General features: G+C 38.9%; 1 protein-coding gene and 1 long non-coding RNA gene across 4 annotated transcripts in view; one reads left to right on the top strand and one right to left on the bottom strand.

Moving 5' to 3' along the window:
- The window catches only part of LOC108231854 (MAM domain-containing glycosylphosphatidylinositol anchor protein 2), a 220738-nt gene extending 205734 nt beyond the window's left edge, over positions 1-15004 (top strand). For both annotated transcript variants that reach the window (XM_017409220.3, XM_017409222.3), the window contains exons 15-18: positions 3229-3390; positions 10222-10352; positions 10815-10911; positions 12163-15004. In XM_017409220.3, coding sequence (XP_017264709.1) covers positions 3229-3390; positions 10222-10352; positions 10815-10911; positions 12163-12251 — 479 coding nt within the window. In that variant the 3' untranslated portion in view covers positions 12252-15004. The remainder of the gene's footprint in view (positions 1-3228; positions 3391-10221; positions 10353-10814; positions 10912-12162) is intronic.
- LOC112450292 overlaps positions 5069-17795 on the bottom strand; it is a 49808-nt gene continuing 37081 nt past the window's right edge. For both annotated transcript variants that reach the window (XR_003038857.2, XR_003038858.2), the window contains one exon: positions 5069-6548. This is a non-coding gene — a long non-coding RNA (uncharacterized LOC112450292). The remainder of the gene's footprint in view (positions 6549-17795) is intronic.

Consider the following 17795-nt stretch of genomic DNA (forward strand, 5'->3'; position numbering starts at 1 on the left):
GGCCCAAATATTTTTACACCAATCTTAATACTTATTACACTGCAAGGTTTAAGACGTTGTGTTTATAGTACTAGATGTCATAGAAATCTGCACTAAATTGGAAACTCTAACCTGCCTCAAATATCAATATATAGTTCCCACAAGCCTCGGACGGAAGAGATATTTTCACCATTTTGGTAGGTAGGAGCTAGACAACGATGGTTTCAAAGCAAACTAAATCCAAGTATTTACTTGCTCTTGACCAAAGTGTGAGTGACAAATATATGTAAAAGACCGCTACTGTTGGGATTGACCCAAATAAGGTGAAAAAAGAGGGAATGTCAGACGAGCCCAATAATTTGCCGCTCATCTCATACTACAACATTGTTCATTATTTAGTGTACACAAAGAGTGCCAACACTATGGAGGAGCTACTTGGCCTGAAAGCAATGGACTCAAATAATCAGTGTTTCAACAGATTTGTAAAAGATGTCAGTTAATAACAAAGTACTGCTGACTGGCACGTTGAGTAATAACAATATCATATATGTACATCTAGGCATACTTTGTGAACAGTCTGTTTATGGATTAGAATCAGACCTAAAATGGCACAAGCAATTTATTTGTAACTATCATTCAACCATAATAATTTTTTATTGTTGTGCTATTTGTGATATCACTGACAAAATCCTTTAACTTTTGATTGAATTCTTTAACCATAATGTCAGCTTTGGGGTTTAGCACATAGCATAGCTGAGTTATCTCCAGTAGAGACGTTCTAAACCAGTAATTCTAGCACACATACAGTTGTACTCTAACATTACTTAACAGAACTTTTTTTTTTAAATGTTTGTTTTACTGTAATAAAAGTGGTCCGAGCAGATTTTAGACTTCTTTGAAGGCCGATCCTTGTTGTTGATGTTCTCCAGCCAGACTCGCCGACGTTCTACCTCCCTTTGAGATCCTTCATGATTCCTGATTTTTGAAATGTAGTAAAAAAAATTATGCTTTGCTGAACCGTCTGCACAGTTAAAACATTCTTGAATCCAACATAAAACAACTGTTGTGAATACAGTAAAAAGTAGCGTGCGAATGGAAAAAAAAATGGCTCCTTTGCCAAGGCTGAAGCTATTGCCTTTTGCAATGGAGAGGGGGAGTGTCCGGAAATGTGACATCACATGGGAACTATGTATACTTGCTTGTATGTTAATCCTTTTTGGGGGTTTACCTACATTGCAAATGTGCTGAAAAAATGTTTTCAGAATGTATAATTCTTGTAACTTGTAACACAAGCTCTGAAAACATACCTGTTTTATCAAGTAAAAGAAGTTAGTTAAAGGTTGTTAATTAAAAAAATCTCTACTCTATTTGTTTTTTTCTAATTTGATCCATGCAAGGATAGATTAATCTCCGGAGCACAGGAAAACACTGGAATTACCTTCTTCTTTATAGACGATGTGACAAAACCGAAATACTGTAACGTAGTGTGTTGATTAGGTTGTATATTTATCTGCAAACCTGCTATTAAAAGTTTAACTTTGTAAAATAAGAAAATAAGTTTGTTTTATTCTGTTTGATGACTTCATAGTAGATGGTTTCAGCTCTGCTTGCTGCGTTCCTCAGCCTTGATTCTTTCTTTGTTTTCCGTTTATTCTTGTAAATATCACTCCATTGCTGTTTCTTTGATTCCAAGAGATGCATGGTTTTAGTAATCCTTATTCCCATATTTGATAATCTCATAGGCAAAGTCATAATAAAGTCCATATATCCAGACATATGGAACGTCTGGATTCATGCTCTGATGGAAGTTAAATATAAATGCCTATTATGCTGGCCTGGCATTGGCAGCAGCTGAAGCAGTAAATAATACAGTGGCTTTAATCACCTAATGGTTTCAAAATGTCTAGCATTTCATTACCAGCTCCATTCCTCTGTGCGTATAATTATCTGGATATGAGATTGAACAGAGGGAGATATTCCATTTGATTTTGGCTGGAGGAGCATGGCGCTGCTCACCAGCTACCTTCCCTGTGCCTGTGGCGGGGCACAGATTGGCTTCAGATTATTTGGCTCAGACACAATCAGAGGCCTGTCTGACTCTCTGGTGTAATCACTGCTGTCCCACGACTGTCAGGCAGAGGGAGAAGAAATTTAACCTCATTTTAATCGTCGCGATTAGCCCTAGGCTATGGCAATTAGTGAAAGGAGAATGTTAGAGAAAACATACTATAACCAAGTTTACCTCATATTTATCAATGAGCACATCCACTTTTTTAAATAATCCTGTCACACTCGGTGAGTTTGTCAACAAAATATGTTTAGGTAATGTACTGTCTTGATGTACTTCAAGAACTGTGCATAAAGCAGCTGCTCAAATATTTTAAATGGGATTCTGTGCAAACATAAACATTCAATATCTGACCTGTTGTAGATAGCTCTTTGACTTACATGAGTTTTAACACCACCATCAGTCTTGCATTACTTAAAATTTACTTTACCTAGAATTCTACTGTTATAAGTTAACAGGAATAGCAGCATCAGTTAGCTGTAGCATTTCTTGTGCAGCCTGGGACTAAAGTGAAAGAAGTTTATAAAAGTGTTCATTTGGGCCGCTTTGATTGAAGTTGTTGTAAGACAGCAGCAATCCACTTTGACTCAGCTCAGACTGGCCGTTGGCTCACACCAATGAGCTAACAGCTAACAAGGAGTCACAGCAGCACATTATGTATATTCTTTGTTTCTCTGTTTTTAAGGTTAATTGTATATTTTCTTCTTGTTTTTTCAGCTGAGTGGGTTGGAATGTGTTGCTTGAATTCAGCCTAAAACTAGTCTTTGTTAAACCTTGTTTCACCAAGTCACAACTCCTTAAATTTGAAATTCTACTGTAGCAGACAATAGTGGCTTGGATCATGGATAGCTCGCTAGTGCAAAGCTGTTTATTGTTATTAACTAATGAACTGATTCAAGCTTTAGCAAATAGAAGTATACAGGAAAAACAGTAGTAAGTTTTGGGAAAGCAACAAGTTTTTGCAAATTCACAATTTTATTGTAGATCCAGTAAATGAATAAATAAATTTGAATCTGCTCAGAGCTCACTGCAGCTTAATGCTAAATGATTAAAATTTCCCCACATAAAATTGGAAAAGCTTCATTCTTCATTAATGTGTGTTATGATTTCAGTTTTTTTGCTCATTTTTGCACAGAATCATAATTTTCATGTGCGTTTTGTTTGTGTCCTTGTCTTTCAAGGTTTCTACATGTACATTGAGACATCAAGACCACGTAAGGAAGGCGACCAGGCTCGGCTTATAAGTCCCCTGTTCAACGTGGCACCTAAAAACCCCTACGGCATCAACAATCCACCCGCCTACTGTTTTGGCTTCTTCTACCACATGTTTGGAAAACACATAGGTAAGACTCATTTCTCATAAGCACGATTGGTCCTCATCTTGGGTTTTTCAAACAACTGAATATTCATGAAGCAGAAATTAATTGCTATGACACCTTGTTGGGAATATCTCTGATCTGTTCTTTTGATTGCCAAAGCAGCAAAAATTACCCTCAAGTTGAATTTATAATGTTCCGTAAAAGGAGGTAGATTTATTGTTGTTCACCTAAAACTAAACACAGTCATTAAAGAAAGGCCACAATTAATTTGAATGGCAAAATACTAAATGTCACAAAGTTCTGTAGAGTTGTCCTTCTGCTTTTGGAACATAAACTTGGACAACTTGTGTCTGCTTTGTTTGTGTTTCATGGAGCAGTTTTGCCTTTTTTTTTTTTATAAGAAAAAAACTATTTGTAAGGAAAAGCACAGCAGTTACCACAGAGAAAAAAAGAGCAGCAAGACCTTTTTTTTCGTATGTTTCGTTCAGTTCCAGGGTAATTCCCTGTGGTAGATGCAAGTTGGAGATTTGAGCTTTCATGCTAAAATTTAGTAAGTGCAGCTGACAGATGTTTCAAGGAAAAGATATCTCATTTTTGCAACAAACCCCTTCAGAGGTCCGCACACAGATCCTGGGCATTAGCTCTTACATTCATCTCTGAACGTAGATAACAACCCCGTATGGCCCATTTGAAGATAGCAGAGTGGCTGAAGGAGCACTCTGCAGCTTACGAGTGACTCTCTTCACCGGGGACCCAATCAGTCGACCACAAGCACTCTCACTCTGAGTACATGCTGTTTGTAGTGTTTGTGCGTTCGGGAGTTGTGAGTAAGACTCGTTCTGTGGCTGCAAAACAGACACTTATACTTTGTTGAAGGCTTTTTATGGTGAAATCTCTGTCTCAGGTTCACCTCTTATCGTTACTGCACATGTTAGAAGGCAGGTGAGAAGCCTCTCAAAACACTGCAGCTCTTTACATAATAAATGATGTGTTCAGCGTTGTTCCACCCACACAAAGCAATTTGCACTTTAATGAAAAGATTATGGAGAGAAACGGAAAAGGAGCAGCCTGTTATGTAAAATGATCAAAACTGAACTTTTGTGCATGTGGGATGCATGCCACAGTGACGCGGGACAAAGGGAAATCACACCACAGTGAGTGCTGTGCAAGTGGACACTTCAGTGGGTCAAAGTTCAGTTCTAAAAGACTAAAGCTGATTTAGCTTGTGTTTGTAATTTACCAAATACAAACCCTGAACTCAATTCACAGCCTTGCGATGAACAAGTTCATGTTCATTTATGAATTTTTTTTAAGATAAAGTCAAAGTCGAGTCAAATTTATTTATATAGCACTTTTCAGCAGCAAGGCGGTTCATGAAGACTTCTAAAAACCCTAATGCTAGTAGATGGTGACATGTGTTGATTAGCATATCTGTATTTTTGCCATGATGTATTTGCATTCTGCTCTTTGCCAACTCTTTCATTTAACATCTTTAGATCTGTTTGCATGTCTCCTGTTTTCTGTGATACCCTGCATCATATTATGGGTAAATTTCAAATAAAGCTGCTGTCGTTCACATATTTTCTGTCATGTTGTCAAAAAAAAAAAGAAGAAAACTCTGGAAAAAATCTGATTGAAAGGTGGCCAAATAAACTGTGTTTAATTGGGTCGCTTTCAAAGCACTATGTGCTTGATGCTCTGTTTAAAATCTTTTCATTTGAGCACAGCGTTTGACAGAGCCCCAACGCATATAAATTAAAGACGCTGTCTGCGCTGGTATTTCAGCAATGCTTACATGTACAAAAATCAGATAAAAGTGATAAGTCAAATATTGCCTGAAGGCTTTCTCTAAAGCCTGTATTTCATTTGGCTGCAACTAGTTAGAGACACAAAAGTGTGAGGAAAAAAAAACAACTTTGTAATCACACTGAACTGATTTTTACGACATTTTTGTCTACATACATAAAGGCAAAGGAACTGGTAAATTCCTGTGAATGACATGCAAATTGTTTTGTCAAATTATAATCACAAATTATCTTAATTATGTCTAAATTTGATACCAATTTATTCTCTTTGTTGTCTTCAATCAGTCACGATTTGGTTTCTTAGGTCGTCTCGCATTTTTCACACTTTCTGACTCACAGGAACTAATATAAGTAGAGATTGAGTTGGTTCCAGATGCCACCAATGAGTCTATGACAGTTTTGAAAAAAACAATTTGCTGCACAAATTTTTTTGAATTCCAGCCAGAGTGAGAGCCTGCGACTTATGCAAGGAAACTGAGAACCCTTGCAAATGTTTTGAAACAATTTGTCTCCAACAGTCCCAGTGAGAAGCAGGCTGAAGCTGTAGGGGCACGTTTCTGCAGAATGTAAACAGGACTGAGCATATGGGCACATTTTGGCATGAGCTTTATGATATGATTGAAAAATTATATTAAAATGAATTTACATAGATTACATTTTGATAATAACCAAAGGGAATGCATACGTTTTCCAGTATATTTTAACAACACTGACCCTTGAAGCTGCACACTAACCTGACATCAAGTCCAAAATTTAACCAATCTACTCTTGGGGTTTCCTCAGTGGAAGTGCAGAGTGAAAATGTCCTGGCAGGTGGGCTTGGCCCAAACATCTGGAGAGGTGGAATCGAGGGCACTCGGGAGAATCTAAGGATAGAGGTGTTGCGGGGTGACACAGCAGGGAGATGAGAGCTCCTCCGGCTCCATGCCGAGGTTGAGTAGGCCGTGACATTTCCAATTTGCTCAAATTGATCGCCGGCCAGACCTTCTCTTCCCTGCCCTCCCTGTCTGTGGTGAAATCCATGCCCAGACTGTGCAGCGGTATGATGAATGGGCTAAATGTCAAGGACTTGAAACCCAGCTCAGACCATCCATAGCTTTGCTCTGTTTACTATACGGTCTCTCTATGGCCGTGAGAGAAATTGAGACTCTTGCCTATTTTCACTCGGTATGATTTATGATTACTTAAATGTTATGTGTTAATATTGAACTTTTTAAACGGTCGAGAAGCATATTTTTTTGCGCGTCTGTGTTTTGAGTTGTGACTCATAGCCCCATTAGATGTGGTGCAGCTCCATCCTCAAATTCTGGGAGTTTGACACACTGTGGGTGTGTGCTGTTGAGAGGGCAGTCAGAGCCAAGCCATGGTGCAGCAGCGCTATAGAAAAAAAAACAAAAAACACAGAATCAGTCAATAGAAAAATTCGCCTACACACTGATGAGAACAGTGGCACAGCCTCAAAGAAACTCCTCCGTAGTTTGCTTGGAGGGAGCTACCTGAGACAAGGTCACACTCAATTACTGAAACGCACATCAAAGTTTGACTTTGGAGCCCACATCGGATTTGTTTATAGGATTAAGTCTCCAGCAAAAGCACAGCAAGTGCGTCTGTTTTAAGCCTGACCTTTTTAGCCGCAGTTTCATCAGCAAGCACGGTGGTACTGCACCTCATTGCCCTGCCTCTTGTCCCCCCTGCATAATTAAACATTTCCAGGAGCTATTTCTCACTTTTCACCACACTTCACATCTTTTGCCTCCTCAGATCTTTTTTTAAGTTTCACAAGTGTCTGCCAGAAGTAGTCTCTGTTAAAAAACAGGCACTCCAAAGAATGTACAGCATATGCCTCTGCTCGGGATGTGATGACACTGACATAACCACCAACATCGCATTGAGTTCAAAGAAGAAGTAAGGCAGCAAGCTCAGCAGGAATCCTCTTACATTCTAAACACTTCAACAGGAGATGAAACTGCAGGTCATGTTCAGTACAGGAGCTCATCTTTCACAGTGGATTGTGCTGTCGTTGGGGAAAGCGTACGCTGTGCTGATGAACACTGACATACAGTGTAGCTTCTCCTCATCTCCTCACGCAGATATTTTTGCAGAGAGGTTAAGCGGTAATGAGACACCTCTCTGAGGCAAAGACGCATTAAAACACAAACCTGCTGCTGTTTTTTTCTTTTTACTCACCAGTTGCATCAATGCAGATGGGCTACTTTCCATACTTGACATGCTTCATGCTTGAAATTTACTCGACGTTTAGAAGAGTGCCCCTGCTGAGCTTTGCAATTGTGTGAGCTTGCTAACCTGATTTGGGTCTTTTAGATGCTGCTCTGGCTTGTACACACAAAAAAGGATTTTACACTTTGTCTTACACGTAACCTTTCTGCATGTCTAAATAAATAAAAAGCACAGTTGGTTTGTTTCGCAAGGTGATTGCTCTCGATGTCATCATCTTACTGTTTCATATCAAAGCCAGTATCCCAAAAAACCATGCCTCTCTAAAGGAAGTCTTTAATTCAGGCCTCATATCTGGGTCCAAAAGGGCCAGCATTTCTACATTTAAAAATATTTATATGTATATAACAGTTTATATATGAATTAATTGAGACTGGATCTGTCATTTTGTGTATTATAATGTAGCGACATTCAGTCGTTTGTTTTGTTTAAAGTGGTACCTCCCTGGGCTGCAGCTTGTTGGCAAACAGCATTCACGAGGGAGTCTCCAGAATGTCCTGAGACTCCCGCAAGGTTCTCAACTTCCTCGTGTGAGTCGCAGAGGCATGCCGCCCTGTCGCTTGCATTTTGAGCATGTTCAAAAAATGTGTGTGACAACTTTTCTTTAAAAAAATAGTCACAGAGTTGTCACACAAAGATGGGCGTCCAAACCATATCGAGAGCACAATAGCTGTATTTTAACACCTGAACAGGGAGCTCTCTTCTGCGAGAAAACATTTGAGGCATAAAAACTATGCTTATGTTAAATAATAATTATAAAATGGCTGGTCCAAATCTGCTGGTCTTCATTTCAAAAGTGAAATCCTATAGATTAAATCAAAAACATGGGGGCAGCTGCCAGACAAGGTACAAAACAAGCTGAGGTGGGCAGCAAAATAATGCGCACAGCCAAGAATACAGTTTTGCAAGCCGTGCACAAAAAGACAGGCGATAATTTTTAAAAGCCGCTCATGGCTCGTTGAACACCTGGTCATAAACACGCAGAGTTTTATGAGACTGCAAACACAAGAATTAATGTTTCTTCCTGCATTTCTGAGTCAAAAACTAGTCTCCCAACAGATGCAGCTCACCGAGATAACACCTTTAGCTTCAGTGGAAATTTAGTTCAGGTAGAAAAAAGACTGAGCTGATTGGTTAAAGTTTGATCCTAATGAGAAATCTGGAAGAACCCTTCTCCACAGGGAACTTATTTGTATTCAACAAATTTTCTCAACACACAATGCTCATAAATGATAATTCATCTGGATTATCATTAGCTACAGAATAATTTATCATCACTTGACTTGAATTTAACCTTTGCCACTGCTTGGCTTTCCTTTGTGTGCAGGAGAATATAAATATTTGAAATGGCAGGAAACAAAAGGGAATATTATCCTTAAAGTCTAATTTATTTTGAAACGAAACTTGAATTCACAATCATGTTTGACTTTGTGAGTGGTATATAAGAGCTGGATTTCCTGAAGATGAGACATAGGAATTTGTTGATAGTTAAAATTGCACTAAAATTGCACTAACCAATTCTCCTATACCATGATCCTGCCACTACCATGCTTCATGATAGGATGGTTTTAACAATGAGTGGTGCCTGGTATTCTTTGAAATCACTTCTTTTGCTTCAAAAGCTGAAGTTTAGTTTCATTATGGCATCTTTGGTGTCACAGCTCTTAAAAGCCTGTTTAGATAGCTCAGAGTGTACTCTAAAGCCAGTGACTGATGAGATGTTGATGAAGTAGCTTCTCTCTTCACTTCAGAGAACTTCTGACGCTCTATCAGAGTAGCTTGTGAGTTTTTTGTTCTGTTAATAGTTTTGGCAGGACAATCAACTCTGAGATCACAGTTGGTGCTTCAAAACGTCCTCCACTTTACAATTACTAAAGCTGCTCTGCCTCTGGGAACAATAAAACACAAGATTGTTACCTGGGAACAATTTCATCTTTTAGGTCTGCAGAGAGCTTCTCCGTCTTCGTGGCTTGATTTTGCCTGTCACACAGTGTGATATGTGGGACGTTTCCTTTACGCCTGTGTCTTTCTAAACTTTGTGCAGCAGTGTCAAATGGTGAAGGAAACAAATTGTTCAGCTTTAGGGTCTGAAGATGAAAGATCCGGGGCCGTATATAGCTTAGAAAATAATAGAAAATACTGCAGTTATTAATTATTTTTAAATCACTTTTGTCTTTTAAGACTTTTGTTTGTGTCCTATCTAACTGTTGTGTGTTGTACAAGATGAATTTACATTTTTTATAAAGAGGTAGGTGGTTCTGGAAGGAATCATAACAGCTTTTAGTATCCCGATGTAGATTCTCAGTCATCCGGGACATGGTAAATCCAAAAAAGGTTCAAAACCAAAAACAACTGGACTTCTATTCTGTAGCTTACAAAATAGAAGCCCAGTTGTTTTTGGTTTTGAACCCCCTTTGGATTTAACTTTTAATATCCATCACATAAAACTGATTTCTGTACCAACATTTCTCTTCTTCTTTATTTCTCAAAAATGATAATTGCAGGTTTGTAGTAGGCAATACACCAACTCCTGTATGGAAAAGCACTTTACAAACCTCCCCAGGGGTTCTAAAGAGATCAGGATAGTCCGCTAATTGGACAGCAAACAGTTCAATCTCTCTTCCATCCATGTGCCAAACTGTGCATGAGGAAGACTCTACAAGTTGCTCCCGCCACGTTGCACAGATGTCACACAGATGCAATGCACAGTCTTAGAGTTGGTTAAAATAGATTGGTTACCTTGAGTACCTTTTTTGAACAGAAAGATAAAACAAGTACAACTGGTTGTCCCTTTTTCTTTCTCTCATTGATGCAGGAACACTCAATGCCTTGCTAAAGCAGAAGGGCCAAATGACCTCCGAGGCTCCTGTGTGGTCTCTAAGTGGTAACCAAGGTGACCGGTGGAAGCAGGCCAAAGTAAGCATCCATCCCACGTCATCCTTCCAGGTAAGATATGAAGCACAATAAAATAAACCCAGTGAGCGCCTACACTCTCCTTGCCCTCTTCTGTTTTCCTTTCCGTCTGAGTTTGTAAAGTTTCTGTTTCTTACGGCGCCGCATACTGATGTAGCACTTCACAAGCTGCGGGATGTGGGATGCATTCTTTAGATAGTTTTTTGGTACTTTACTCTTCTTTGTCCTCAGAAAGCCTTAATGTGGTGAGCAAATATAGAACCGCAGAGCTAACTTTGTCAATATTACAGTCAAGCACTTTAATTATGTGACATTAAATATTAAAAACAAACTCTTGCCACCTGCTGTAATATTTTGAAAAGGGCAATTAAATTAAATTGCAACATGTAGCGTCTTGGATTTTTCTTGATTGCAAATGTTCACGTTTTTTTTTTTTTTTTTTTTGGTGTGGTGTATGAAGGCTGAATATAAAATAAGTTATTTGACTCTCCTTAGGTTGTTCTGGAAGGTGTCCGGGGCCCAGGAATCGAGGGGGACATCGCCATTGATGATATTACTCTGGAGGAAGGGGAGTGTCGAGACCCACCGCCCAGTGAGTAGCACCGCACGCGCACCTTATCCCTCTGCTTATTGAAGCTCCAGCTTTTATTTTATTTTTTACTTCTTCTTCTTCTTCTACATCACCAGACATTTTTGAGATTTACGAGACTAGATCTAATCTCGGCCAGTTGGCAGTACCGAGATAGCGTCTCATGGAAAAATAAAAACATGGTTGTCATAGCAACAAGGTTGTAATCACATGAACGATAGCCATGCCGCTGGCTGAGAGGAGCCCAGTAATTGCGCCTGGGGAACAAACAGAAAGGCAAAAACTGAGAAACGGTCCAAAGAAAATGGCCTGCAATTGACAGGGTCATATTGTTAGGCAGACAAACGCTCCTCCTTTGATTTCATTCTTGTTATTTATGATCGGAGGAAGATATTTTCCAGTAACCTCCTCAGCATTCCACAAACAAAACAGGGCTATCTGTTTTAATTATTTATATTAGTGGTGGAAATTGATCCGAGACAATGAAGGCGGACTTCAAGATGCATTTTTTGTTTTGTTTTGTTATTATTCTGTTAATTATCTTTTATTTGGGCCCATAAAGATTCATAATGATTAACTCCTTGGGAGTAAAAAGAGTGGTCGTCTAGGCTGAGGCCAGAGGATTATAAATTATGGAATTCAATCTCACACAATGAATCTTACATGACTTTAGCTGACGCAGGAGGGAACACTGAGACATATCTAATAGGGATTGATAAGAGGTAAAATCCTACAGATGCTACCCAAGAAGAATGGTTCAGAGAAGCTGTTTAAGGGAGCAAGCTGTGTGATGTGGGAAAAGTTTGACGTGAAGAGTAATCACGTATTTCTTTTCTTTTGCAGACTAAGATGTGAGGATCAGTTCCTGTTATGTTTGTACACATGGTGACTCACCATATCAGTAGCTTTCTCCTTTATTCAGTTATTAGGCAACACAAAGAAGGAGTATGTATTTGTTGTTACTTAACAATACACAATTGTTTGTTGAGCTTGTAATTTATGTTTTGCTTTTTAATTTGACTGAATAAAACAACTTTATTCAGCATCACACAGAACATACTTCCTTTCTGCAGACAGTCAGTTAGCACACATACAGTGCAGTGAAGTCAGTATGTTTCTATTTATTTTTTTTTCTGCCATCAATGCTAATCAAATGACTTCAGTTGTGCTTTTGTTTCAGATTATGCTTTTTTTTGTTGTTGTTTTCTACAGAATCACATCAATTTAACATTTGTTTTTCCTTCTCTTCTTTAGATATCAGCGCCAATGCCCTGTCCACGTCCTCCCATATATGGCTGCTATGTGCCACCCTGGTGCTGACCCTCCTGGAAGGTCAGAGGTGACCCTTTTCTTCGTCGAGACCGAGGCGAAAGTTCAGACCCGCCGTCTGTGAGCTATACCCTCAGCATCCGATCACCAAAGATTCATGCATACAGAAAGCATCAGGGTCCCCCGGATGGACCCCAGACCACAGGGGGGGATGACGTCTTATAAAAGAAAGATTAAACATAAAGTAATAAAGAAGACGTGCCAATTTTCCTTTCGAAGAGACCTCTCTTCTGTAAAACACTCCTCGGCGCAGGAACCAGAATGACTTTACGAGCACAATAAAAGGGCAATGAATCAGCCTGGACTTTGGTGGAGGAGTTCACACGCATAGAGGGAGAACAGTTTGTAAAGCACAAGTATAATTTTATGAAGATAATGGCAAAACATTTGGGTGGCAGCAGAATGCAGACACTGCTGACTTTTTGAATATGAAGTAACATTTCCCTGCTTCCAAATCCATGGAATCAGACCTTTTCTTTGTGCATCTTTATCTCCATTTTCCTGCACAAGGTGCCAATCAGCGACAATTGTTTTTTTTTCCCCACTCTAGCCCAGCCTCACATCACACGTTGGCATTTCTTTATCTGCTTGGTGCTGTTCTGTAGAGAAAAAAAAAAAAACACGAACTTTGGCAACATTTAATTCTGTTTGCTTATTCCCCCTGTAGCTGCCTCTTTTAACACTGTGCTCACGAGTCCAAGTGGCCAAGCGACAGGACGGTGGCAGAACAATAAATGCAGGAGAGTCGAGCAGAAGAATCAAATTAGGGTCAAGCTTAGGAGGTAAAATGAAGAGCAGAAGAAAGGGGAGACGTGTCGAGTTGAGAAAGAGCGGAGGGAGTAAAGACCGGGCAGAGAGTTGAGAAAGATCCGTTTAGTGGAGCCTGACTCAAATACTCAGTCAGCGGTCTGCCCGTGGAACAGAAGCCACTTTACTTTCTGCCATGAAACAAAGTGCCTTCAGATTACAAACCGAGTCGTGAGCCTGGGTGTTAATCAGCATTGAACAAGTTTCTGTTCATGTTCCATTCGATGGGCTATTTTCTACGTTTCTTTTGCCCCACAAGTGCTGAAGGGAGGGCGCGCATGTCCAGAGGGAGGATAGGGGTCGAGCAGATCACATTCTTCATGGGACAGTTGCTTGGGACGCCACGTGTTTGTGCAAAACATGTGCGTCTTTGTTTGCACACATGCCTAAACCTTCACATTATGATTACTTAATGTGAGGCCAGCCAACCAGGCAGCGCTGACCATGGGTTTGAATGCAACGAGGATGAGCAAAAACAGTGAAAGTGAGGCTGAGGTTGGGTTTTTTTTTGTTGTTGTTGTTTCTTTGTTTGTTTTCTAGACAGTTTAAAATCATTTCATGGAATGAGTACCCCCCTCCCCTCTCTTGTTTCATTATTCCCCTTCCCTGTGGGCAAGCTTTTTTATTTTTATTTTTATTTTTTTTTTTTTGTTGAACAAACGAGAACATCAACTGCTGAATAAAACATTGTGTTGTACAGGAAGGAGAGCAGAAACTTCAGGACTCCAGGCTCTTCACATGGGTGATACGCCTCACCCAGATCCACAAACGTTTATACGGAACAATATTAAAAAGAAATAAAAAGGATAATGACCATAATAATAGTCAAAATATTTTATTACTCTAGCGAGAATGTTTCTCTGCTTTTACACAAACTGTAAAGATTGACTGTGGAAGATCTACCTGAGACCATAACCTTAACCAGCGGGGTTTTTAAAAAAAAAAAGAAAAAAAAGTATTGTAAAAAAAAAAAAAAAAAGAGAGAGAGAGAGAGAAAATAAGACTATAATGAATTCTGTTCATTGTTGGTTATGACAAATGTTTTGAAGACTTGTGTCTTGTTTCTTTTTTTTTTTAAGCTGAATTTAACTTCCTTTCTCTTCTTGTCTCCCTTTGCATTGCTGAAATATCAAAGCTGATGGAAGCATAAGAAGTAAAACCAATTTGGTAAATGTATAACTTGTAAATGTTAAAGAAGCTCTATTCAAAGGTTTATGATAAATGTTTTACGTTGGAGTACAGGAAGCACAACATAACGGTTTAAAGGTCTCAGCATATAATATCCATTTATATTTCTGGGCACATGCATGACCTACTCTCACAGATTCAGGCTTTTCAAGGCCATACCTAATGAGAAATTGCCCATCGTCTACTTATATTATTCTTATTTATGACGCAAATGCAACCCCAACCTACACTAAAGTTATCCAGCCAAAAGCAGAAACTAAATCTCCATGAGTGAAGGCAGGATGTTGTGGTTCAGCGTACAGTATGTAGCGTCCTCATCAAAAGCCTGGATTAGTCTGAGTAGGGTGTGTTCATGTGTGAGCATAAAGCTGTGTACAATAGTTGTGAGAAGAAACTGATCCGTGTAAAGAAGATAAATACGCTAAGCAAAACAGAGCAGAATGATGAGCATTTCAGGGCATCCATGCATTAATGTTCTGGTCTGTATGGTGTCACCGCAAAAACAAAGTCGTCACAGAAATCCTCCATGAGTTCCTTTTCTCTTTGTGTCTTTTTTTGTTTTGTTTTGTTTTGTTTTAATAGACGTTCAGTCAGGTTAAGGTTTCAAATCACGCTGAATGTAAACAAACTTCTTGGGCGTTCTTTAACCTTACAGTTTTACCAAATGTGATGTTTTACTAAATCATTTGTTCTTCTGTGTGCTTTTGATGATGCGAACTTTCAGACTTTTCTACGTTACGTGCGACTCATTGAGAATAAAAGGTCTGTCTGACTTTTGACGCAGAACTTGACACATTATCTCCAAAAAAAAACAAAAAAAAAAACACATACACACAAAAAAACTAAAAGAAATTCAGATAAATATTCTTTAGCTAGCTGCTATCTCCTCCTGTGGTGTAGCAGGCAAGGAAAGGTGCCAAAGTTCTCGTCCAGTCATCACCACCACTGTTGCTCAGTATGGATTTGAGTTTGTTCAAATATTGTGTGAATTTATGTCATTTATCCCCCCCAACATCTGATCAGCTCATGTTGAGAACATAATGTAGGATCTGCTCATTGTAGCCTACAAAACAGTAAATGGACTGTGTTTACATAGCGCCTTTCTAGCCAACCAGGCCACTCAAAGCGCTTTACAACACAATCTGTGCCCTCATTTACCCGTCCACACACACATTCATACAGCACTCTGCTACATCTCTACAAAGGTAACCTGAATAAATCATTCTACAGAGTCTAATCAGTGCTTTAGATGACATTCTTACACCGATGGGGCACATCGGAGGCAGTGAGGGGTTCAGTGTCTTGCCCAGAAACACTTCAACATGTGACAGACTGGTGAAATCGAACCTCTGACTCTCATTGGAGGATGACTGCTCTAACCACTGATTCAGAGCTGCATCAATGATACATGAATGATAATAACTGAGCCTCTTATCATAGCTTCAGCGGCTTCAAAAGCTGTCCAACATCATCTCCAAAACTTGTATAGCAACACGCTCTATCTTCCAAGTTTATTTCCTAATAATAATAGCATTAAACTGAAAGAGTGGGCATTTTTGGAGGGGAATAATTAAGCATGTCATGAACAGGAAAAGCTGGCCCTGTCCAAAAGATCCCACACTGTCCTACACATAACCCTTAAAGCTACTTGATTCGAACAAAACATCAAATGATTAAGTTTGGGAACATTAGAAGTGCTCAAAACCTCATTTTATAAGTTTGTTTCAAACCAGGTTAACATGTTGTTTCAAGTCATTCAGCAAAGACAAAGCTAATGACGCTAGACAAACCAACAATGCAGAGTTCTCTTCTTTATAATCTTTGCTTAAAATAAATAGAATAAAATCAGTCATCAGTTAGCCTTTAAACTCTGTGGCAGACCTCATGTTTTACTTTTAGTTTTACTGAGTAGATTCATGCAAATTGTACATTTTCATTTGGGTAAAGAAAATATGTCTTTTGCTGAAACTGCACTACCAAAATAATTCTTGCTTAGTTTTCAGGGGCTGCAGCTCTCAGTTTTCCTGATTCCTATTTTTTTATGCTGTTTATCTATTTTGTGTCCGCCTCCGGCTAATGAATACCTATACATACATGAACAACATGACCCTGGGCAGTAGCTTCCACTCCCAGCCCTACAAGAAAATCCTCACAGCGTCTTCAAATGATACCTTCCAGAAAATAATGTTTTAAAATATACAGTGTGTGACAATGTCTTGCATCTTATAACAGGTTACTCATCATGAACTTGCACCATGTTTGATATAGATGCTAAAACAGAATAGCTGTAGATTTTTATTTTGTCATTCTTGATCTTTTCCTTCATTTTTGCCATAAACATATGACAAAATTTGCCATCAGTTAGAACAAATGTTGTTCATATGTTTTGTTTTGTTTTTTTCGGATGGCTTCCATTTCCAATTTCAGCCCTGTTCACCAGTCTCAATCTAACCTCACAAATTTATCACAAAATTGACTTTTTTGTTGTTTGCTGATAGAAATGATGCATCTTAAAAACTTGCATAAGACCTGTGAGAGCTGCCTCCGTAAACCTAAAATATCTGTGACTGTGAATCATAAAAATCCGGTCTAGTGAGTTAGAAATCAACTGAAATTATGTTTTGTGGTGTTAATTAAAAATGAGACCCCATTTTTCTAGTAGTATGCATCATGTACCTCTTGTAAAAAGAAAAAGAAACTATTTTTGCAGAGAGCTAAGTCAGTCTTAGCAAGTTAAAAAATTAGGATTTTCACAGCTTTTCCAAAGATAATCTGAAACTTATATGGGAAATACTGAATCACAAGTGGAAATACGTAGCTTCACCAGCAATTTCTTTTGTCACTGTAACACTGGCTGTCAGCTCTTCAACTATTTCTCATATTTCTGATTTTTGGGAAGGATAACTTCTTGGTCACTGAAGAGGTGATATCACTCTGGCTAATGTCCACCCTTTTCACACAATAATCTGTTTTTTGTTAGGATGCAGCAGGAATGCTAAAACAATTCTGTACTTGTTTGTGACTTTCATAAATCCAGGACAAGATTATGATATTTGCGTTTGTATTAGTCACTTGCAAACTTTTTCCCACAGGCCACATTTTGGTTCTATCCATCCTGCATGCAGAAAACATCAGGTCCGTTATGTTGCATTGCATCAGTGTTTCTGAAACTTTTCATAACGAGTGCCATCTCAGACAATATTCTCTCCAAGTACAGACAATAAAATCTAGTGGTATTCTTACAAGCTTGTTTTTTTATATTGATATGTTTCAAAGATTTCAATACAACTCCAATCTGGTTTTCATCCTTCAACAAACCCAACTGGCAAAGGGACACACACCGAGGCCTCGTCATCCTCGACTGGGACTGTCTCAGGTGAAGGTGTCTAGTGGTAAAAGACAAAACATCTGTTGAACCTGAGGTCCACGACTGAGGATGCGTCCTAAAATGTAAAAAAACGCCTTGATCGCAAATTGATCTCAATCAGTGATCCTTAACTTTTAACTCCTGGGCTAAACAAAGGAGATTAGAGCTTGATTGACTCCTGAGTCCAAATTGTGGA

The sequence above is a fragment of the Kryptolebias marmoratus genome, linkage group LG19, assembly GCF_001649575.2.
Source record: "Kryptolebias marmoratus isolate JLee-2015 linkage group LG19, ASM164957v2, whole genome shotgun sequence".
NCBI lineage: Eukaryota > Metazoa > Chordata > Actinopteri > Cyprinodontiformes > Rivulidae > Kryptolebias > Kryptolebias marmoratus.